We start from the raw sequence: 23,679 nt of genomic DNA, 5'->3' as shown, positions 1-23,679 counted from the left end.
CTGAATTTGAATTGGAAGTTAGAGTTCATGATGCTTTTTATTAAAAAAACCAGAAGGCCGTATTTACCCAACTGTGTCCACAGAACAGGTTATAAAAACAATACAACTTAATAACAATTAGTACCACAAACATTCAGATTATGGTCTTTAAATACCATTTCCCACTAAAGGAACCAGAGCACTTTGAATAAATGGCTAATTATAGGTATTGGGTAAGAAATGTACAAAGCCAGACTCCAAAGCAATCAAAGACTACTATGGCCATGTCAAAAGGACTCAGGAGCCAACGTGAATAAGCTCCCATTGGCCTACTGACAATAACTGCAATGGATTATAACTCAAAAAATGTTTAAAACCCTGGATTCTCAATCATAGCTGTTCACTTTTAGGGTTTTTATCCATCAGGCATTTTTTTTAACAGTTAGGTGATTATCTAATTTTATTTTTCATTAGAATAACCATTCATTCAGTATTACTTATTGACCAGTTAATCCTTTTCTCACTGATATGTAATACCAATGTCATGTATCAAATTCACATATACATATATATCTTTTCTGGGCTATTTATCTTGTTCCTTTATTTGTCCATCCTTGTGTTAATACAATACTATCTGAATTACTATGACTTTACTATATAACTCATTATCCAGTGGACAAGCCCCTTCAGTCTTATATTCCTCCTCAAATTGTCTTGGATCCTGTAAATATTTTTCTACATAAATGTGAAAAATATTAGTATAGCAACCTCAGCAGAAAAACACAACTTATTTTTAAAAATCACCAGCAATTCTACACTGGAAATATGAAAAAGATTAACTGAATAAGTGGGTAACTGAATAAATTTAACACTCAACTACAAGGTTATATAGGATTAAAAGTTACAAAGTAGTATTTATTACACCTGAATGTTATTACGTGGGTTCTTGGGGAAAATATATAAGGACTTCGAGTTTTTTGTTTTTTGTTTTTAAATTCATTTATTTATTTTACTTATTTTTGGCTGTGTTGAGTCTTCGTTTCTGTGCGAGGGCTTTCTCTAGTTGTGGCAAGTGAGGGCCACTCTTCATCGCGGTGCGCGGGCCTCTCACTGTCGCGGCCTCTCTTGCTGAGGAGCACAGGCTCCAGACGCGCAGGCTCAGTAGTTGTGGCTCACGGGCCTAGTTGCTCCGCGGCATGTGGGATCTTCCCAGACCAGGGCTCGAACCCGCGTCCCCTGCATTGGCAGGCAGATTCTCAACCACTGCGCCACCAGGGAAGCCCCGGACTTTGAGTTTTTGAAATATGAATTTTCCCCTATACTTTTTTGGTCAGGACAAGAACTGAAAAAGAGAAATAATCTTGAATAATCTTGAATCCAGAATGAACAATTCTTGCTAATGTATATTTTCCCGCACATAAAAAGAAAGTCCTGTAACTTTCCCAGAAATTGTAACTTGAACTACATACTGAACTACTATCAAAATTCATGTGCATATTTGGAAGTTTTTAGTCATTGGGAGCCATGGCATTTCGTTTCTCTGTATCACAAACTGTTACAAATACTTTCTTTTTACTATTAACACTGGAACAGAAGCCCTCCTATTCTGTGACTGATTGGCAAGCAGAAATGACAGGGACAGGAAATGGGAAATGGTTCAGGGTCTTGGAATTCCCCCGGCTGCCTAATTAAGTGGCTTGTTATTTGGAAGTTTTTGAAATATTTGCCCCCTGGAGTTCCCCTGAAAGAAGAAAATCTGATTTCATTGACGAAGAGTGTCTTCACAGAACATAAACTAAAAAAATTCTCTCGCTGCAATGCAGCAAATATTTACTGTGTTCACCGCACTGCTAGAGAGGGGGGAGAAAAACGTCCCTGACTAGGAAAACCAAGATTTTGTATTTACAATTTTTCTATCAGTTAACTATTTAAACATGTAATTGATACAGGGCTCCTCTGTGGTTCACGTATGATTTATATATACACACGTATATGAATGTATACACTCCATCCTAGTCACATTCAGGGAAAAAAACGGGGAGTGAAGCCTGGCCTGAAGCACCGTTCCCGTTGCTAGTGATGGGCTTCTGAAATTAGGACACTTTCGTCAGTGCATTCGCCTCCAGAACAGAAAAACAAAAGTTTAAAAACAAAAGATACAGTGGTTGATTATAAAATAGATATACTCCCCAAAAGACTATAAAATCAAAGCTTCAAAATTAATCCTCTGATGCTGTTCTGCTTTCCAACACTCGTCTTTTTTCATTTACACGGCCAGCTGTTGAAGGTTGACATCACAGAGCTGCTGAGGAAAACGGTTACAACTGTACACTTAATCGAAGCCGAAACGCCGCCGGATTGACTCCACCCCCGGACGCGGTCACCCACGGCGAGGGGAGGCCCCACTAGAGAAATCCGGCTGGGGCTAGACCCCAGCCGGGTGACGCGGGGGAGACGCTCACCGCCCGCGCTGGGGCGTTTCCGCAGGGCTTCCCGCGATTCAAAATCTACGGCTCACGCTTCGCCACGTCCCCCTCAGGAGAATGTCAGGGACGGCGAGGGAAGGAAACGTCAAAAGTGCTCACGCGGCGAAATTAAAGGTTGGAACGCCGAGGGGACGCCCAGCCCCGCCGCCCCCGCGGGCTGACCGACTGCGCACGGCCTAGCGCGCGCTTCGGGCCGCTCTCCGCCTGCAGACTCCCCGGCGCCCTCGCGCGGCATGACGTGATCCCGGCCGGCGCGCTGTCGTCACTGTGCGTCGGCGTGGGCCCTGCGCGGGCGGGGGGTTTGGGAGCACAGGAGCCGAGCCGCCCGGCTCCCTATTCTGTCGGCGTAGCAGCTCTCGGGGCTGTGGAGGATCCAGACTGCCGCGCCGTTTCCGCGTTTGCTCCACCGGCCCAGCGGTGAGTGCAGCTCCTTCCGGGCCCCGGCCGCGCGAGGCGGGTAGGGGCGCGCGGGCCGCGGGGGCCCGCTTCCCTGAGGCTGAAGCTGGGTGAGGGAAGACAGGGCCGCGGGCCGAGGCTGGGGGTCGCAGTGAGCTCTCTGCTCTCTACTCTTCACTCTCGCCGAGGCTGTTTAATTCGGAAGCTCCAGCTCCAAGACTTGGGGTCGAAAATAATTTTTTTTCAATTGATCTGTTTGCAAGTCATCTTTGGGCGCCGCCCACTTCTCCGGCCCTTGGACTCTGACCAAGATGTTGGTCAAGTTCTTGCAGGGTTTTAAACTTAACCCTCGGTGTTCCTTTGTTTAGTATGTTCAAACAGAGACAGTTGTGTGGCGGCGAGATTTCCTATATCAGATAGTTCCAACCGCGCTCTGCCACTTTAGTGGTCTGTTGTGTATTGTGAGAAATAGCTCCGGGAAATTAATGGGTAAATTCCATAGTTTCTCTTATCTTCCCTTGCAGTCTGTCTCCCGCCTTCAACCCCCAAAGCCACAGTTTGCCTAAAGAGGGCAAATCCACCGTACGGTGCTTGTAGGTAAAAATCTGTAAAGATAGGACACCAAGTTCTGGTGTAACGAAAGTATTCATGCAAGTCGTCACATTCCCAAGGCCAGTGTTTCACAAGCCATTGTACTGTATATTGTTTTAAAGTTGCTTTCTGTGGTTGTCGCTTTGGAATTGTGAGGGCATTGTAGAGTTGTAGGGTTTTTTTGGTGGGTTCCTGATGCATTTACTCTCACTGGTCAGTTTGCCTAGTCCTGGAGAGACTTGACATTAAAAAATAACGTTACAGTCTATTATGCCATCTAAATAACTGCTGCACTGTTGCTGATGGGTGCAGTCTCTTTTTCACCACTAGTCCCCCTTTGCCTCCAGCAAACTGCCAGAGATATTATCCTTAAACTATTAAAAGTTGTCACCAGAAGAGGGGAGGAGACCAAGGCCAACATATGTTTCTATGTCCATCTGTCTTCAAAGTTGTGCATTAAAAAAAGTATTCTTAGTGCTACGGGGAGTATATTGTATTTATTTTGATTAAAAGCTTTTCTAATTAGTTTTGTTGACAAATAGCTGGAATGAAGATGTATTATCTAAAGAGTAAATCACTTTTAGAATTTACTGAATAAATTGAAAAGAATATAAATTGTATTCATCGTGAAAATACAGTTTTCTAAAATAGCGTTTGTTTTTTCTTTTCAGATTTACAGCCCTGAAGAGTCTACTTTTTCCCCCTCATTTTTCCCCCTGCAGTAATAAATCCCATTATGGAGACTCAGAAACTTTATAAAGGGATATAGTTTGAATTCTGTGGAGTGTAACTTTGTGTATGAATTATACTTTTAAGATATGAAGGGTTTTCAGAAAGAAGACTAGTAGAGTTAATTACTGGTTTATTGTGCATGAGTAGTAATTTTGTTGGTAATACAGTACCTTAGGCATTTGTGATAACACTAGAAAGGACAAGCTGTATCTTGATAAATTGATTTACCTTTAATTACAAAATGAATGATATTATAGATGCATGATTCTTAAATGAAAGACAAGTTATTTAATATTTTTGTAAGAAGTTTCAGCCGTGGAAATTTTATGGTTAACTAGTTTATGAAGAAAATACCTTCATTTGATCAAGTATACTAAAGTGGTATACAAAGTTAGGAAGAAGGACAACATAATAATGATGCTGCAGGAAATGGAAACAAATACAGACAATATTTAACAAAGGCAGAAGAGTTAGCAGTTTGTGAGTTTTAAGCAAAATTCATTTCATTTGACATTGTACACAGTATAACAGGTTTAGGTTCAACAACGCTTGTAGGTGTTGACATCTCCAAAAGTTGTTAGCTGAAGCTAGTTTAACCTTCTTAAGTAAATACTATGATGATAAACTTTGTGAAATTGGCCTTTAGATAATGTGACCATATGAAGACTTTAATTCTTTTTGTTTACTAGAATAAAAGAAGATTTTTAAAAAATATGTTAAAGTGCTCATAGGGAAAGAAGCCTGCATATAGTTTTTTCCCCTTGTAGCATAGTCGTTAATTGGCTTGATATCCCGGCTTTGTAGCTTGTAACTGAAAGCAAATTAAAGGCATAATTTAGGTATTCTATCCTTGTTTAGAATTTTTGGAATATAAACCTCCTTGAAAAGTCAAGGAGTCTTAGCATATTTTTGGAAGTGTGTCAACTTCTTCCAGGCTATTAGGTCAGTATTACACCAAATAACGAACAAATAGCATTTGAGTTAATATAATCCCAGAGAGTATTAAATAGTATCTTGGTAATTTAGGAGAGATATTCATCCTACCTGAGTATCAACTCAGGTATAAATCCAGTAAAGAAGGTGTAGTGAATTTTACATAAGTAGGGGCCTATCATTTGATTCTTTTTTATGGCAAAAATCTAATGTGAAAGGAAGAGAATTGCCTTGTGAAGGATTTTAGAGTCAAAAAGTAAAATGACTCATGCACAAAACTACCTCCCAAAGACTTTTCCCAGATCTCTCGTATCAAAAAATTAAGAGTACGATGGAAGATAGCACGATCTTGTCAAATTGGACAATCGTCAACAAACAAAAAATGAAATATGACTTTTCATGTGAACTCTACAGAATGTCTACATATTCAACTTTCCCCGTTGGTGTTCCTGTCTCAGAAAGGAGTCTTGCTCGTGCTGGTTTTTATTACACTGGTGTGAATGACAAGGTCAAATGCTTTTGTTGTGGCCTGATGCTGGATAACTGGAAACAAGGAGACAATCCTATTGAAAAGCATAAACAACTATATCCTAGCTGTAGCTTTATTCAGAATCTAGTTTCTGTTACTAGTCTGGAATCCACCTCTAAGAATGTTTCTTCTCCAGTGAGAAACAGTTTTACACATTCATTATTACCTACTTTGGAACATAGTAGCTCATTCAGTGGTTCTTATTACAACCTTTCACCAAACCCTGTTAATTCTAGAGCAGTTGAAGACTTTTCCCCAATGAGGACTAACCCCTACAGTTATGCCATGAGTACTGAAGAAGCGAGATTTCTTACTTACCAGATGTGGCCATTAACCTTTTTGTCACCATCAGAATTGGCAAGAGCTGGCTTTTATTATATAGGACCTGGAGATAGAGTAGCCTGCTTTGCCTGTGGTGGGACTCTAAGTAACTGGGAACCAAAGGATGATGCTATGTCAGAACACCGGAGACATTTCCCCAACTGTCCATTTTTGGAAAATTCTCTGGAAACGCTGAGGTTTAACATTTCAAATTTGAGCATGCAGACACATGCAGCTCGACTGAGAACATTTATGTACTGGCCTTCAACTGTACCAGTTCAGCCTGAGCAGCTTGCAAGTGCTGGTTTCTATTATGTGGGTAAGAAAATGTATAGCTATACATTTTATCTAGTTCATTTTGATTTATATATTAGGACACGTATGTATTCAGTTTTATTACTGTGTTTACTTTAGGTCGCAGTGATGATGTCAAATGCTTTTGTTGTGATGGTGGCTTAAGGTGTTGGGAATCTGGAGATGACCCATGGGTTGAACACGCCAAGTGGTTTCCAAGGTAATTGTTTTGAAAGGTATTTCTACACAAATTCTGTGCTTAAAAGAAGTAGGCATGCTTGCATGATTAAGTTTACATTTCAATATAACAAAGCTTCTTTATACCATTAGGGAATTAGCCTTTTAAAAACACCAAATTGTAACATTAATTGTTTTGGTACAAAATGTTGTAGAATGTTGTATGATTTCTTCTTTTGTAAGCCATGTGTTCAGGATGTAATTTAACTTATTCTTGATGACTCACTTACAATTATGGCCATATGTTTCATTTATGTTTTCCACTTTGCTTTAAAGAAAACTTAAGTATTATAAAAATATGTAAAATAGAACAAAAAGGAGATAAGTAAGAAAAAGATAAAAAGGAAAAAGGAAAATAAGAAGGGACGTGAAATGATCTAGGAATAGGACAAATACAAAAATTCATATAATAAAAGCTGATCGTACAATCAGTATTAAGTCTGATTATAATTGTAAATTATTTTTTCTCTGTACAATTTTATCTTGTCATGATATGTCAAATATCTCCCTTTAGTCACTGTTTCTACCACTATGTCCTGTTTTTTACTATAGCCTAGAAAGAATTTAGAGGCAGTGCTATTGATGGAAATAGAATTAGAAATTAATTCTGTCTTTGTTACTGAGTAGCTGTGTGAACTTGGACAAGTCATGTGACACATTTGAGCCTTTCCTCATCTGTAAAATGAGGGAGTTGAAATAGATAATATGGTCTTTTAAAAAAATTGTAAAATGTACCTAACATAAAATTTGCCATTTTAACCATTTTTAAGTATACAGTTCTGTGACATTAAGTACATTCACATTATTCCTCATTCATTACCACCATCCATTTCCAGAATTTTTTTTTAATCTTCCCAGACTGAATCTTGTACTCATTTCATTAATTCCTCATCCCTCCCTCCCCGCAGCCCCTAGCAACCACCATTCTGCTTTCTGTCTCTATGAATTCGACTATTCTAGGTACTTTATATAAAAGTGTAATCATATCATGTAGGTAATGTTTTGACTGGTGAGTGCCTTTCACAATAATGAGGAATCTCTTGAACCTCTTTAATATTCATAATGTATCAAGATAAATTGTTACTTTTTAATTCTCAAAAGTGATACATATTTTGTTTACTTTAAATTATTTTTGTAGGAAAAAAGCATGTTCCATTGTCAGAATTGTATTTTATTTTATAAAATACACCACACGGCTTGCGGGATCTTAGTTCCCCGACCAGGGTTGGAACCCAGGCCACAGCAGTGAAAGGGCCGAGTCCTAACCATTGGACCACCAGGGAATTCCTGATTTTCAGAATTTTAAATGATTTGATTGTGCTTGGCTCTCTGAGAGTATGTACATATAATTTGAAATTTAATACTGTATTAAAAAGACAGAAACGGTTTTCCAATTACAGTGTTTCAGTTGCTGCATTTTGTCCTTTATAAAAACAAAACCAAACAAAATCTTGGTTTACTTCTGTAATTTATGTTTTGTTTTCGATGGTTAAGTAAGGGAAAAGGCCAGCGGTGCTTTTTGTAAGCAACAAATTTCAATTGTGGATAATCTTTAATCTCAGAAAATGAAAAACCAAAGTGGATAATCATTATCACTGTATTTTTTTTTTTTAGTATCACTGTATTTTAACACAGTTTATTTATTCATTTATTAAATATTTGTATGCCTACTGGATACTGTTTTATTTTATTTTTTCCCTCTTAACATTTTTAGTAATAATCATTCAAAAGAAGAGATAATAGGGTTTACATTTCTATATACAAAAGGAATTTCCTATTTTCATCAGTATTGGTATTTACATGACAGTGTGGAATCAAATAAAAAATCAAGCCAAAGCAAAAGAAAGAAGAACCAAATTAAAGTGAAAGGCAAAAATTGTGGTACCATTACGTCTGAGGTTGAAAATGAAATTAATAGGCAGACAAATGCAGATTTTGCAGCACACCAGGAAGAATACTGGGATTCATTTCGATTGAGCATGATAATTCATGACAGTAACAGCATTGTCTGAAGGCAAGAGTCCTAGAAATAAGTAGTTGTAAGTAGTGATGGGAAATCAAACATCATCATGAGGATCTTTTTTTCCCTTCTAATATCTTTTTTTTTAATTGAAATATGTGACATACAATATTATGTTAGTTTCAGGTGTACTACATGGTGATTTGATATTTGCATACATTATGAAATTGTTACCATGATAAGCCTAGTAACCATCTGTCCCCATACAGAGTTATTGCAATGTTATGACCATATTCTTTATGCTGTATATTACATCCCCATGGCTTATTTATTTTATAACTCAAGTGTGTACCTGTTAATCCCTTTCACCTATTTCCCTATATCCCCCTGATAACTATTTTATTTATCTGTCCTCATAGAATTTATTGGAGAAGGGGGAAATATGGGGCAGCCAATGTTCATTATACCTCCTGTCTTTAGTCGTTATGAATATAAGTTAGTCCCAGAATAAAAATAATTTAGAACTATATTAAGATCATGAACAATGACAAGCTGTGTTCTCTGCATGATGAATGTGAGTCTTGAGCATGCTTACATGATCTCTACTAAATCTACCCATTTACCAGTTGAAGGACATTTGGGTTGTTTCCAGTTTGGAGCAATAATGAATAAAGCCACTCTAAACATTAATAAACCTTTGTGAACATATGTTTTTGTTTTGCTTAGGTAAATGTTATACTTAGGAGTGGGATTAGTGGGTTGGATGGCAAGTTTTGTTTACTATTGTGACTTCAGAAGAAGCTGCCAAATCGTTTTCTGAAGTGGCTGTACCATTTTAAATTCCCACCAGGAATGTATGATACCTCTAAGAGTTCCAGATTCTTAATGACACATGGTATTGTCAGTCTTTTTGATTTGAACCTTTCTAATAGATGTGTAGTGGTATTTCACTGTGATTTTAATTAGCATTTCCTTAATGATTAATGATGGTGAGCTTCTTATTTGCCATCTGTATACAGTTGTCCCTCAGTATCAGTGGGGGATTGGTTCTAGGACACTCCCAGGGATTCCCCTCAAGAAGCCAAAATTCGGGCTTCCCTGGTGGCGCAGTGGTTGAGAATCTGCCTGCCAATGCAGGGGACACAGGTTTGAGCCCTGGTCTGGGAAGATCCCACATGCCGTGGAGCAACGAGTCCCATGAGCCGCAACTACTGAGCCTGCACGTCTGGAGCCTGTGCTCCGCAGCAAGAGAGGCTGCGATAGTGAAGAGGCCCGCGCACCGCGATGAAGAGTGGCCCCCGCTTGCCGCAACTGGAGAAAGCCCTCGCACAGAAACGAAGACCCAACACAGCCAAAAATAAAATATATAAATAAATAAATAAATAAAAGATTACTATAAAAATAAGCAGAAATTAAAAAAAAAAAAAAAGAAACCAAAATTCATGGATGCTCAAGTCCCTCATATGACATAGTACAGTCAGCCCTCTGTATCTGTGGGTTCTTCATCCTCGGAACTGTATTTTCTTTGATGAAGTGTCTGTTTTAAATTTTTTTTTTTTTGATTACTAAGTTCCGAGACTTCTCAATAGGTTCTGGATACAAGTCCTGTATTAGATGTGTTTTGCAGCATTTCAGTCTATGGCTTGTCTTTCCTTTTTTTTATTAGTGTATTTGATGAGCAGAAGTTTTTAATTTTGATGATGTCAGTTTATCAATTTTATCTTTTATTGATTGTGCTGTTGGTCTCATAGCTAAGAAATCTTTACCTAAGCTAAGGACAAAAAGATTTTCTCCTAGGGTTTCCCTGGTGGTGCAGTGGATAAGAATCTGCCTGCCAGTGCAGGGAACATAGGTTCAATCCCTGGTCCGGGAAGATCCCACATGCACGAGCAGCTAAGCCCGTGCGCCACAACTACTGAGCCTGTGCTCTAGAGCCCGTGAGCCACAACTACTGAAGCCTTGTGCCTAGAGCCCGTGCTCCGCAACAAGAGAAGCCACCGCAATGAGAAGCTCGTGCACCGCAATGAAGAGGAGCCCCTGCTCACTGCAACTAGAGAAAGCCCGTGTGCAGCAGCGAAGACCCAGCACAGCGAAAAATAAATAAAAATTTAAAAAATTAAAAAAAAAAGATTTTCTCCTGTGTCTCCTTCTAGAAGTTACATTGACAGGTTTTGTATTTAGGCATATGATTCATTTTTAGTTTGTTTTTGTGTATACTATGGACATAGATCAAGGCTTGTTTTTTGCATATTATATCGAGTTGTCTAGCACCGTTTGTTGAAAAAACAAAAGGGAAGAAACAGAAACGTTATATGAACTTCCTGGAACACCATTGAGAAATTCTAGTAGTTTGAAAACAGGTATTTGGGAAACACTGTCACATTATGTATAGATGAAAATACTTGATTCTCTTTTTTTTGGAGGGAGGGTTTGTGCTTTAAGTATAATGGTAGAGTGGACAATGGAGAAAGATTAGCAGATATTTTGTGAAAGATCACATTTTAGGAATAGCAAATTACAGTTTCTGAAACTATGTTAAGTCCCCAAAGTAAATTGTCTAGAATAGCATTTTTCAAGCCTTAGCTTGTGCTCCTTTGAGGTCCAGACCTTTTTATTGTTGTGATTATATTAATGTAATCAAACAAAATATCACAGTGCATCAGTGCATAGTAAGAATTTGTAATATTGTATGAGAATTTTTGTTCCTGTTAGATGTGTATGTGTACTAGGTTGTGATGTAAAATGTTTGTACTCTGGGGTACAATCAAAGAATTTGAAAGCCACTTTTCTAGAATAATCAGATTATATTTTTGGTATAAAAGAATTTTAAAAGTTTTCCTCTTATGTTTTAGGTGTGAGTTCTTGATACGCATGAAAGGGCAGGAGTTTGTTGATGAGATTCAAGCTAGGTATCCTCATCTTCTTGAACAGGTAAATATGTTTTTATAATTGGCAACATTGAATTCTCCTAAATAATAATTACAAAGTATGATTAGAAGTGACAATTACATCTGTTTTCTCATTAATTATAGTTACATGTTTTGTGTCCATCTTAATGGACATGTTTGTTCAGGGGCTTTTAAAAAAAGAATGTTTTTTCCTTTTATTTGAAAAATCACTCAACCTGCCACTGTACAAATTTGTGGTGGAGTTGGAGAAGAGTCTTTAGTGTCTCCTCCATCTTTTTGAGAAAAACAAACAAAATAACTTGTTAGCAGTTTGGAATCTCTGAGAGTGATTCAGCTGAAATATGACTTTTTAAGTGGAATGAGAAACCATTAATACTTTTTCCTGTTTTCTTGAAACTAGAGAAATACTTGAATTCTAATTTGGAATTGGGTGATGTTTAAGGAAATGTTTTATGATGATTAAAGTAAAACATAGCAAATTGAAGTATGTTTTCAAAAGTGTGTGTACAGTGCTTAAGATAAACTTATCTTAATGTTGCTATGTTCAGGTTGTTTGAGATTTCTGATTTTACCTATTATTTTTTTCTCCTGTTTCATAGCTATTGTCAACTTCAGATACTCCTGGAGATGAAAATGCTGATCCACCAAGTATGTATGAAAATATTCCAAATATAGAATAGGATTTTTTTGTAAGAATATTAAGAATGAAAGTATGTAAACAAAGGATTTCTGACATCATAGAAAAAAGTGCTAGAAAGTTAATAAATATTATGTATCTACTAAGATTCATGACATTTTTAGAGGATTCTTGGAAGTATTCTAGTTTTTGTTCCTAAAGTGCTGACATTCTCACTGGAGAGACAAGACAAGTGCAAAAGAAAAACAACTTCAAGGAATACCAAATGAGAAGAGCAAATAATAAGCCCTCCAAAGAGGAGATGTTTGTATAAGCTAGCATGTTTGGAAAGGCCCAGTTCACATGATTTGAAAATTGGGCTAGATATTAGGTATTTGCCAGGTATGTAGTAGTTTAGTGCAAGGATAGGAAATATATCTTCTGGTTATAATTTAATTTTAGCCACATCTGGCATTTAGCGTATACTGTTATTCAGGTCTCCTTTTTCCTTATTAACTTTCTGTCTGGATGATCTAGCCAGTGTTGAAAGTGGGATATTGAAGTCCCCTACTATTATTGTATTGCTCTCTATTTCTTCCTTTAGTTATGTTAATATTTGCTTTAAATATTTAGATGCTTCAGTGTTTGTTGCATATAAATTTATAATTGTTTTATGTACTCTTAATGAGTTGACCCCTTCATCACTACATACAGTGATCTTCTTTGTCTCTTGTCACTGATTTTGACTGAAAGTCTATTTTATTTTATGTAAGTATAACCACTCCTCATTACTTTTGATTACCATTTGCAAAGAACACCTTTTATATCTTTTTATTTTCAACCTTTCTGTGTCCTTAAAGCTGAAGTGATTCTTTTGTAGGCAGCATACTGTTGGATCTTGTGGGGGTTTTTTAATCCATTCAGCCATTCTGTGTCTTTTGATTAGAGAATTTAGTCCATTTACATTTAAAATAATTATTGGTATTGTAATTATTGATATATAAGGACTTTTTATTATGATTTAATTGATTGTTTTCTGACTGTTTTTTTAGTTCCTTCATTCATTTCTTCCTCTTCTGCTCTCTTCCTTTCTGACTTATTTCCTGTAGTAGTGTGCTTTAATTTCTCTATTGTATTTTCTGTATGCACTATAGGTTTTTTCTTTGTGTTTACCATGAAGCTTATGTAAAATATCTTAGATACAGTAGTCTGTTTTAAGCTGATCACAACTTACCTTCAATCATTTACAAAAACTCTACAGTTTTACTTCTCCTCACCCCATGTTTTACACTATTGATGTCATACTTTTTATCTTTTTATATTCTGCAGCCAGTAACAAGTTATTATAGTTAATAATATTGTTTTATATTTTGTATTTTTATGTTTTCTTCTATAAATATTTCTTTTTTCTTTTAACTTTTATTGGAGTATAGTTGGTTTACAATGTTGTGTTAGTTTCAGGTGTACAGCATAGTGATTTAGTTATACATATACATATATTCATTCTTTTTCAGATTCTTTTCCCATATAGTTTATTGTAGAATATTGAGTAGAGTTCCCTCTGTAAGTCCTTGTTGGTTATCTATTTTATATATAGTAATGTGTGTATGTTAATCCCAAGTTCATAATTTACCCCTCCCCCCCCCCCCCACATTTCCCTTTTGGTAATAACCATGTTTGTTTCTGAAATCTGTGAGTCTGTTTCCATTTTGTAAATAAGTTCATTAAATCATTTTTAAAAAAATTAGATTCCATATATGAGTGATATCATATGATATTTGTCTTTCTCTGACTTCTCTTAGTATGATAATCTCTAGGTCTATCCATGTTGCTGCAAATGGCATTATTTCATCCTTTTTTATGACTAATATTTCATTGTATATATGTACCACATCTTCTTTATCCATTCCTCTATCAGTGGACGTTTGGGTTGCTTCCATGTCTTGGCTATTGTAAACAGCGCTGCAGTGAACATTGGGGTGCATGTTTCTCTTCAAATTATGCTTTTCTCCAGATATATGCCCGGGAGTGGGATTGCTGGATCATATGGTAGTTCTGTTTTCTAGTTTTTTTTTTGTTTTGTTTTTTGTTTTTTTTGTTTTCTAATTTTTTAAGGAACCTCCATACTGTTCTCCATAGTGGTTATACCAATGTACATTCCCACCAACAGTGTAGGAGGGTCCCCTTTTCTCTGCACCCTCTCCAGCGTTTATTGTTTGTAGACTTTGATAATGGCCATTCTGACTGGTGTGAGGTGATACCTCACTGTAGTTTTTATTTACATTTCTCTGATAATTAGTGATGATGAGCATCTTTTTATGTGCTTTTTGGCCATCTGTATGTCGTCTTTGGAGAAATGTCTATTTAGATCTTCTGCACATTTTTTGATTGAGTTGTTTGTTTTTTTTTGACATAGAGCTGCATGTGCTGTTTGTATATTTTGGGGATTAAGCTCTTATCGGTCGCATCATTTGCAAATATTTTCTCCCATTCTGTGGGTTGTCTTTTCATTTAGTTTATGGTTTCTTTTGCTGTGCAAAATATATTGTTGTTTTTTAACTTATGCTAGAGATACAGTATAGGGTGTTATGAATTTGACTACATATTTACCTTTACCAGTAAGTTTTATTTCATGTTGTTACTTAGCGTCTCTTCATTTTAACTTGAAGAAATCACTTTAGCATTTCTTGTAAGGCAGGTTTAGTGTTGATGAACTCCCTCAACTTTTGTTTGTCTGGAATGTTTTTATCTCTCCTTCGTTTCTGAAGGACAGTTTTGCCAGTGTTCTTGGTTGGCATTTTTTTTTTTTCTCTTAACACTTTGATATATTAAGTCATTGTCTGCTGGCCTTCAAGGTTTCTGCAGAGAAATGTGCTGATAGCCTTAGGGGGTTCCTTTGTATGTGAGGAGTCATTTTTTTCTTGCTGCTTTCAAAATGCTTTCTTTGTCTTTTCGCTTTTAATATTTTGACTATAATGTGTCTTGGAGTAATCTTTGGGCTGATCTTGCTTGAGGTTCTTTGAGCTTACTGTTTGTGGATATCCATATCTCTCCCAAGATTTGGGAGCTGAAGTTTTCAGCTATTATTTCTTTAAGCTTTCTTCCCTTTTTTCTGTCTTCTGGGATTCCCATGATTTGACTGTTCATTCGTTTGGTGGTGTTCTATAATTCATGTAGGCTTCCTTCACTCTTTCATTCTCTTTTCTTTTTGTTCCTATAACTGGCTAATTTCAAATCATCTCCATTTGAGTTCTCTGATTCTTTCTTCTGCATGAGCAAGTCTGTTGTTGAAGTTCTCTATTGATTTTTTTCAGTTCTGTCCTTGTATTCTTCAGCTCCAGGTTTTCTGTTTGATTCTTTTTTGTGGTTTCTATTTGTTGATTAAACTTCTGATTTTGTTCATGCATTGTTATCTTTATTTCATTTAGTTGTTTATCTTTGTTCTCTTGAGTTTTGTTGAGTTTTTTTAAGGTGACTCATTGTCAGGCAAATCATAGATCTCCATTTCTTTGGGGTCAGTTCTGGATCTTTATTGGTTTCTTGTGATGGTGTCACATGTGCCTGATTTGTGTGATATTCTTATGTAGCCTTGCCTTGGTGTCTGTGCATTTGAGGGAGCAAACACTGCTTGCAGTCTTTATTGACTGGTTTTGGCAGGTAAAGACCTTCTCCTTTCAGTCTTGATGGATACGGAGCTGTTTTTGGGTTTGTAGCTGGGACCATGGTCAGGGATTCAGGTGCCTGGTACAGGCCAGTCTTCTCAAAATGGCTCTCCTTGGTCTTGGAATACACTGGGGTTTCATAATCTTATACCTAAATCCCAGAGCCTCCCACAAAGGCACTTCTGTCCTTGGATGGATTCCAAAATGTTGTTGAGTGGGGATACAAGTTGGGGGCATCTTAACCGGCAATCTTGCTATCATTAGTTTCCTGCATCCTTCTTAAGGTATGTTCCTCACTTGGCTTCCTGGACACCACATTCTTGGTTTTCCCCTATTTCCCTGGTTGATCATGAACAATTTCCTTTGGTGGTTACTCCTTTTTCAAACCTCTAAATGATGGAGTACCTCTCAACATTCAACCCAAGTGTATTTCTCCATTTCCTGAGCTGCAGACTAGCATGTTCAACTACCTGTTTAAATTTCTACTTGGTTATACTGGGTATTTCAGAGTTAATATAACCAAAGCAAACATTTTCTCCCCATCCTTCATCCCTCAAATTTGCTCTTTCTCTGGTCTTCCCAACTCAGTTAATGGCACTCACTTCCTAAGGTCAAAAGTCGACTTAAGTTAGACATCATCCCTGATTCCTCCTTTTACTTTGTATATTTAATCTGTTAGAAGTCATTTCATCTCTGCCTTTATAATATGTCCCAAATCTTATCACTTCTCTCCATCTCTACCACTATTAACCCGATTCAAGCTGCCATGAATGCCATAAAGTCATTTTATGACTTTTTGTCATAAAATCCTAACAGGTCTTCCTGATTCCATTTTACCTCATTAAAGTTTATCACAGAGCTGCCAGAATCATCTTTTGAAAAAACAAATCAGGTTTTATCAGTACCCTACTTAAAACCCTCCTAGAATATTGTAGCAAACTTAGAATAAAATATAAACTCCTCAAAAGGCTCTACATGATCTAGGTATCACCCTCGTCTCTGACTTTGCACCACCTTTCTGTTTCTTGAATATATCAAGCTTTTCTCTTGACTTGAGGCTTTTATACTTGCTGTTCTCTTTGCCTGAAAGACTTCTTTCAGATATTCCCATAGCTCCTTATCTTTCAGGTGTTTGTTCTGGCGTGTTCTCTTTTCAGACAGTGTTTCCACATATGTTCAAGCAAGGGAGCACATACACATTGTGTATTTATTTTTATTATAAAACAGTTTTCCAGCAGATGGCAGTAAAGTGTCTTGAAGAATGATGTCATTTTGTAATTTTCACTGAAGTGCCATATTGGCTAGCATTGACCCTGTTCTCAGAAAATGCTTCTCTCATCACCCTATCCTAATTGTCCTTCTGCTTCCTAGTTTGTTTTAATCACCTTATACTGCTTTATTTTTTTCAGAACATCTGTCACTATCTGAAATCATATTACTTCTTTAATCACATTTGTTACCCATTTTTAGACGTATTTTGTGTGAATTTAGTCTTCCGCTTTACTGTTCTTCCCATCTTTGTTTATTTTATTCTCTGTTTCATCTATCCACCTCTCTAGGTCTTGTCCATCCTGTAAGTTCAAACTCTAATGCCATCTTTTCCATGAAGTTTTTGTTGATTTCCCCCACTTTTCTAGCTGAGTTGAGATAATTTTTCACTTTTAAATTTGTGTAGCATCTCAGTTTCCAAAATTGACTGTACATCAGAATCATTTGAGGAATATTTAGAATATTCCTATGCCCCATCCCTGAGAGTCTCTAATTAAGTAGGTCTAGGATGTGGGAAGTGGTATTTTTTAAAAGTACAGCCTATTACTACACTCTCATTTGATGCTTATCAGGTTCAAACGTTTGTTGGAGTTATAGGTAATTGGTGCATATAGCTCATCTCCCTTACCAGGATATAATCCGCACTAAAGACTGTATCATAGTCACTATTGTTCTCTGTATTTTTATATTTATGGAATTTATACAAATACATGTCTTTTAAACTAGTTGTTCATTTTGGACCTGGAGAAAGTTATTCAGATGATGCAGTCATGATGAATACACCTGTGGTTAAAGCTGCCTTGGAAATGGGCTTTAGTAGAAGCCTGGTAAAGCAGACAATTCAGAGTAAAATCCTAACAACTGGAGAGAATTACAGAACAGTTAATGATATTGTGTCAGCACTTCTTAATGCTGAAGATGAAAATAGAGAAGAAGAGAAGGAAAGACAAACTGAAGAAACAGCATCAGGTATTTGGGAATGTTAGTCACCTGCATTACTTCCTTTGAGGGCTCATAGGACTGTCTCACATGTTGCAGGACAGTGAGCATCCCCCTGTGTCCACTAACTGCTGGTGGCAGCCACCAGTCATTTCCAACCTCACATCCCCTTCTCCACTGTGGGCAATGTATCACCCTAGTCGAGAAGCACTGACTACAGTTTTTTTTTTGAATGTTTATTTTCCAAGAAGATTGCGATTTATGCTAATCAGAGGATTTTAGCATAATTCCTTTCTTGAGCTATATTGTATTTCTTCCTCATACATTAACAAATTCAAACTATTTTGAAAAAGCAAGATTTTATAGTTGGGTACCTGTCTTATTTCTACTTTTTTTTTTTTTTATGTTCCTTCAAATCATATCCTTAACGTGGTATTTGACTGTCTAATCCTTGCTTAGTGATCCTTATACAAAAAATAGAACCCATGATGAAATCCTAGGCTTTGATGAGAAGCACCTGCCCAGTCCAAAGATAGTAGAGAACTGATTTTGGTATTCATCCAGATTATGTTAAGCCTCAGACTCCCAAAACAAATCTTTTGAGTAATCATTCCTTTAATAAATGTTAATTGAGGATGAGCACCTGTGCCAAATACTGTGCTATTCGTGGTGCTTACTTTCAAGGAGCTTATAGACTAGCTGTGGAAACTAGTTTGCAGAAGATAGGGTTAAAGGGCCAGCAGAGGTGAAGGTTGCATTTATAGTGTAAATTGGGGCATTTGGGTTGGAAGACACTTTCTCGGTTTAAGCTTTTAAGTAATGATAGGAATAGTTTGAGAACCTCATTGTTTGGTCATGTAGCACAGTGTTTGAAGTCTGATTTCTAGTTGAGACAGGTTTGTGTTTAAACCCTGGCTCTGTCAGTTACCAGGTTGGCAATTAATTTAACCAGACCTCAGTTTTTCTCCTCTGTAAAATGGGGATGATAACAGTACAAATTGCATGGGGCAGCTGTAGGAATTAAATGAGATGTTACAAGTAAAACAGTTTAGCACAATGCCTAGGACATCAAAAAAAATTTTTAAGTAGATTTATTTGGGAAATGGGAAGGGCTTCGTGAAAGAAAGGGCCTGAGGAGAGTGAAAAGATTTAAACATTGTTAACCAGTAATAAAACACGGGTTAAATGAAATCACTCTAATAAAACTGGTCACCATAGTTTTGTGACTTTCTTGTTCTTTGTAAGGTTCAGTGAATAGTCTTGAATTATGGATTTTTTGTCGTTGTTTGCTTTGTTTTGTTTTTGGCCGAGTGGCATGTGGGATCTTAGTTTCCTGACCAGGGATCGAACCACTCACCCTGCAGTGGGACTGCAGAATCTTAACCACTGGACTGCCAGCGAAGTCCCTTGAATTACGGATTTGAAATTGTTTCTTAATAAGCAAACAAGTCAGAAAAGGAATAGGGAGGACGAATTTAGGATGCTAATAAGAGAAGATCATTGAGACACCTGACTACATCTAGACTAGAATGGGAAGTAAGCAAAGCCAGGAGACAACTCTTGTGTTAGTAGTTGGGAATGACATGGAGATTGAAGAACAAATGTTAGTAGTGAGGTGAATTATTAAGGTAGAAGGATCTAAGTTGTGGTCAGAGAAGGGAATTTCATAATTTTGAGATGAATAGAGCATTTGACTTCTAGAAAGAAGTAAAAGGGGAAGGAAATGGTCTTTTTTTCCCCCACAACTCTACAATAGACTTCTTTTTTATTTCTCATTAAACTTGTAAATATAGAAATGTACTTTTTTTTTTTTTTAAGGTTGAAAGCAGGCAATTAAATATTATGGTGATTGCGGGCATTGGAAGAGGAACTTTTTGAAAAATACTTTAGGAATTTATGCCCATATTCCATAAATGTAGGAAATTTAACAATGGATTTTGTGCTTTTTAAAAAAGATTAGGCTTGATTCATATGCAGTCTTTTTAAATTGCTATAAACCTAGACCTTTGTAAGACAATATTGGTAGCTAATTATGTGCCAGATATTGTGATAAATACTTCACATGTATCTCATTTAATCCTTACAACTCTTTGATCTACATTTTACAGATGAGGAAACTGAGGTGTATGGAGGTAAGGGCACATAGCTAGTAAGTGGCTAAGCCAGTGTGGGGCTCTAGGTCTGTCCTAACTCTACAGCTCAAACTCTTCAACACTGCTTTTACTGCTTCTTAAGCATGGAGTTGAAGACACTAATCTAGGAGACCTGATTCTATAACTGATTCTTTCTGTGACCTTGGATAGGTCACAGTTAATGATATTGTGAGTCTTTCTCTCCCTATCTGAAAATGAGAAGCAGTCATACCTGCCTTGTTTAATTGATAGGATCTTTTTATCAAAGGAGACAATTCATATGAAAATGCTTATAAAAGTAAAGTGATATAATGCAAAGAGAAGTCAGTATTAATTCCATGGGGGCAAAGTACAGAGGTGGCAAATTTATACTGCCCTCTAAAATTCTCTGCTTACTTTCATCAGGATAAAGCAGGGTTCTAAGACAGGTAAATATATAGACTTTAATAAGTTACAAAAAACAGAGACCACGTGTGTACTTATATATAATATGCCTTAGCTAAATCTTCTGAAAGTTTTCCAAGTGACAGACATTAAACTGCAAAGGAGTAATTTTGTTCTTCTTTTTCCAGCTCCTATTAGCGTCTGAATTGTTCATAGGGTTGGTTGTTAGTATATGAGTGTAGTTGGAACAGTTTATAATCTAATGGATTTCTTTCTTTCTTTCTTTTTTTTAACATGAAGATGATTTGTCCTTGATTCGGAGGAATAGAATGGCTCTCTTTCAACAGTTGACGTGTGTGCTTCCTATCCTGGACAATCTTTTAAAGGCCAATGTAATTAATAAACAAGAACATGATATTATTAAACAAAAAACACAGATACCTTTGCAAGCAAGAGAACTGATTGATACCGTTTTAGTTAAAGGAAATGGTGCTGCCAACATCTTCAAGAACTGTCTTAAAGAAATTGACTCTACATTATATAAGAACTTATTTGGTGAGTTTGTTGGTAAAGTTATTTTAGAAATTCTTGGGATTATGTTCATCTTTGTGTTTGACAAACAAAACGAATCCAATTAGCAAACTATATACATTTAGCTTGTTCTAAAAAAGTGAAGTCTTTTATTACCCAAGTAGCATGGCTAAATAATTTCTGATGATATATAGCTAGAATCTGTGTTGTTCAGGATATAGTACATGAAAAATAATAGGTAGTAGACGAAGCAGTCTTGTATTTGGTAGAGTGATGCCTTAAAAATTTTTTTTTTTAATTGAGGTGTAGTTGATTTACAATATTATATTAGTTCCAGGTGTACAGCACAATGATTCAAAATTTTTGTAGATTTTACTCTGTTTGTAGTCATTATAAAATATTGGCTATATTCCCTGTGCTGTACCATAAATCCTTGTAGCTTGTTTATTTTATACATAGTAGTTTGTACTCCTTAGTCCCCCTATCCTTGTCTTCCCCTCAACTTCCCTCTCCCCACTTGTAACCACTAGTTTGTTCTTTATATCTTTGTCTTTATCTTTTTTGTTATATTCACTAGTTTTATTTTTTAGATTCCACATACAATGATAAAATAGAGTATGTGTCTTTCTCTGACTTATTTCACTAAACACAATACACTCCAGGTCCATCCGTGTTGTTGCACATGACAAAATTTCATTTTTTTATGAAAAAAAAATTTTTTTTAAATGAGTTATTAGAGTGATGTTTTTTGTATGTTTTTCTTTCCTCAGTGGAAAAGAATATGAAGTATATTCCAACAGAAGATGTTTCAGGTAAAACAAAATTAAGACTTAGGACCAACATGAAATATTACCCTTTCATTTTTTTTAATGGAAGTTTCTGTTGTTACTAGGTCTGTCACTGGAAGAACAACTGAGAAGGTTGCAAGAAGAAAGAACTTGTAAAGTGTGTATGGACAAAGAAGTTTCTATTGTATTCATTCCTTGTGGTCACCTGGTAGTATGCCAGGAATGTGCCCCTTCTTTAAGAAAATGCCCTATTTGCAGGGGTATAATTAAGGGTACTGTTCGTACATTTCTCTCATAAAAGAAAAATAGTCTATATGTTGCCTATATATAAAAATTTTAAAATATTATTTGAACATTTGAAGCTATCTGAAGTAAAAAAGGAATTATTGATTCTTTAATTAGTAACATTTTTGTTCTACTCTGCTTTCTTTGGTACTAGTAATCTTGTTTCCAAAAGAATATCATTTATAATATTTAATCTCAACCTCTGTTTATATGAAAGGTAAGATTTATGTTTGAGCTATATTAGTGTACATGTATGAACACAGGAGGAATTAAAGGAGCAATGTTAATGCTATTATGTATCATTTTAGGAGTGACTAGGTTTGGTATTCTTTCTGAAAGCTTTGAGTACTACTTTAGAGTGTAGTTGAAAGAAATGGAAACCAGGAGCTCTGGAGTTTATCATAGTTATATTGCCAAATTCTCATTGGTGTTTTTTCAGTTGTGTTGTAAAATAAGGATTTTTCTCTTACAGGTAAAAAAGCTTTTCCCTAATTTGTGAGAAACATCTTAATAAAGGTCTTTGAAAAGACTACATCATCGATTTTTTTCTTCTGATTTAAAAAGTAATTTCCGTAAGCCTTCACAGGGTTATATAAGGATGAGATAATGTACGTAAGCATAGTATCTGTCATATTGTAAGCACTTCAGATGCTAGTTATTAAATTAAAAAATTGAATTCATGAAACAAATTACCAAGAAGTGTTTTTTTTAATAGTAATGAGATTTATGAGAATTTCCTTTAGATGGTAATATCTGTCTAGTTGCTTTGTATATTATAGATATTATTTGAATTAAAAATCCATATCAAAAATTATTAACAAATAGAATTATGTAAATCTCCATTGGAATTTTAAAAAATAGTTGAATCATTTTGTCGTTGAATAGGTGTTGGTGGGATGAGGAGGTAGAATATAGGCAATGGTAAGTATCTTTTTTTGGGTCCAGTCATATTTGACCTTTCCCAGGTCTGGGTCTATGGCAGACTTCTGAGGCCAGGTGGAAAGGAGGTCTAATATTAAAAACTCTTCTTATCCCAAAACTACTTTAGATCCCTTTAAATAGAGAATATAGTAGGAAGAAGGAAAATTTCTCTATCCTTTTTTTTTTTTTTTGCCGCAGAGCGTAGGTGCTCTTTAATGATGGTTAAATAAAAATAGGCAGGAGTTCTGTAGAAAACAGTGTCTACAAGGCCCTGGCGTGCATCCCGAGGGCCATGGGGGTGGGTCCTGTGCCACCCTGGCCGCAGCATGGCCCCTTTCTTCGGTGACTTGTGGGACGCTCACCACTTTTGGCCTGGGCCTGGGTCCCCAGAAAGCCTGAGCCCTCTGCTGGGCAGAGAGCTGCCCTGCAGGCTCCACGAAACTTCCATGGGCCCAGGCCTGGCCCTATAAGAAGTCTGAGGCTCTGTGTCTGTCAGGGAGCTGCAGCAGGTTTTTCATGATGCAGGAGAGGTCCTGACTGATGGTGTGTGTGTGGCAAAGCCAGGAGCAAGTGTGCTTGTGAGAGTCTGGGGCCCACCCACCGGGCTCTTGCCTTTGTTTCCATCCTGATGTGTTGATGCATTTATTTAAGTCCAAATGCATATGTCTCAGTGCAAGACCTTATGTCGGTGAGAGAAAGTTTCTCCCTGCCATTATAGAGGGAATTAAATCATTTTTGACACTGGTCTTTAATAAAACTTATATATTGAGGATTCACCATGTACC

The 23,679-nt window shown here is 36.6% G+C and overlaps 1 protein-coding gene across 2 annotated transcripts; it reads left to right on the top strand.

Moving 5' to 3' along the window:
• Window positions 1-2,393: 2,393 nt before the first annotated feature.
• BIRC2 (baculoviral IAP repeat containing 2) lies at window positions 2,394-22,505 on the top strand. 2 transcript variants are annotated; one of them, XM_059930511.1, is made up of 9 exons: window positions 2,394-2,882; window positions 4,124-6,286; window positions 6,382-6,481; window positions 11,311-11,389; window positions 11,967-12,015; window positions 17,641-17,883; window positions 20,670-20,924; window positions 21,671-21,712; window positions 21,793-22,505. In XM_059930511.1, the coding sequence occupies exons 2-9, from the start codon at window positions 5,386-5,388 to the stop codon at window positions 21,984-21,986; spliced, it is 1,863 nt and encodes a 620-aa protein (XP_059786494.1). In that variant the 5' UTR covers window positions 2,394-2,882; window positions 4,124-5,385; the 3' UTR covers window positions 21,987-22,505. The 2 variants fall into 2 exon arrangements, with proteins under 2 accessions (XP_059786494.1, XP_059786495.1); XM_059930512.1 differs by lacking the exon at window positions 17,641-17,883.
• The last annotated feature ends 1,174 nt before the right edge of the window (window positions 22,506-23,679 follow it).

The sequence above is a fragment of the Balaenoptera ricei genome, chromosome 8 (genome assembly GCF_028023285.1).
Source record: "Balaenoptera ricei isolate mBalRic1 chromosome 8, mBalRic1.hap2, whole genome shotgun sequence".
NCBI lineage: Eukaryota > Metazoa > Chordata > Mammalia > Artiodactyla > Balaenopteridae > Balaenoptera > Balaenoptera ricei.
This window is presented reverse-complemented; position numbering and strand designations above follow the sequence as displayed.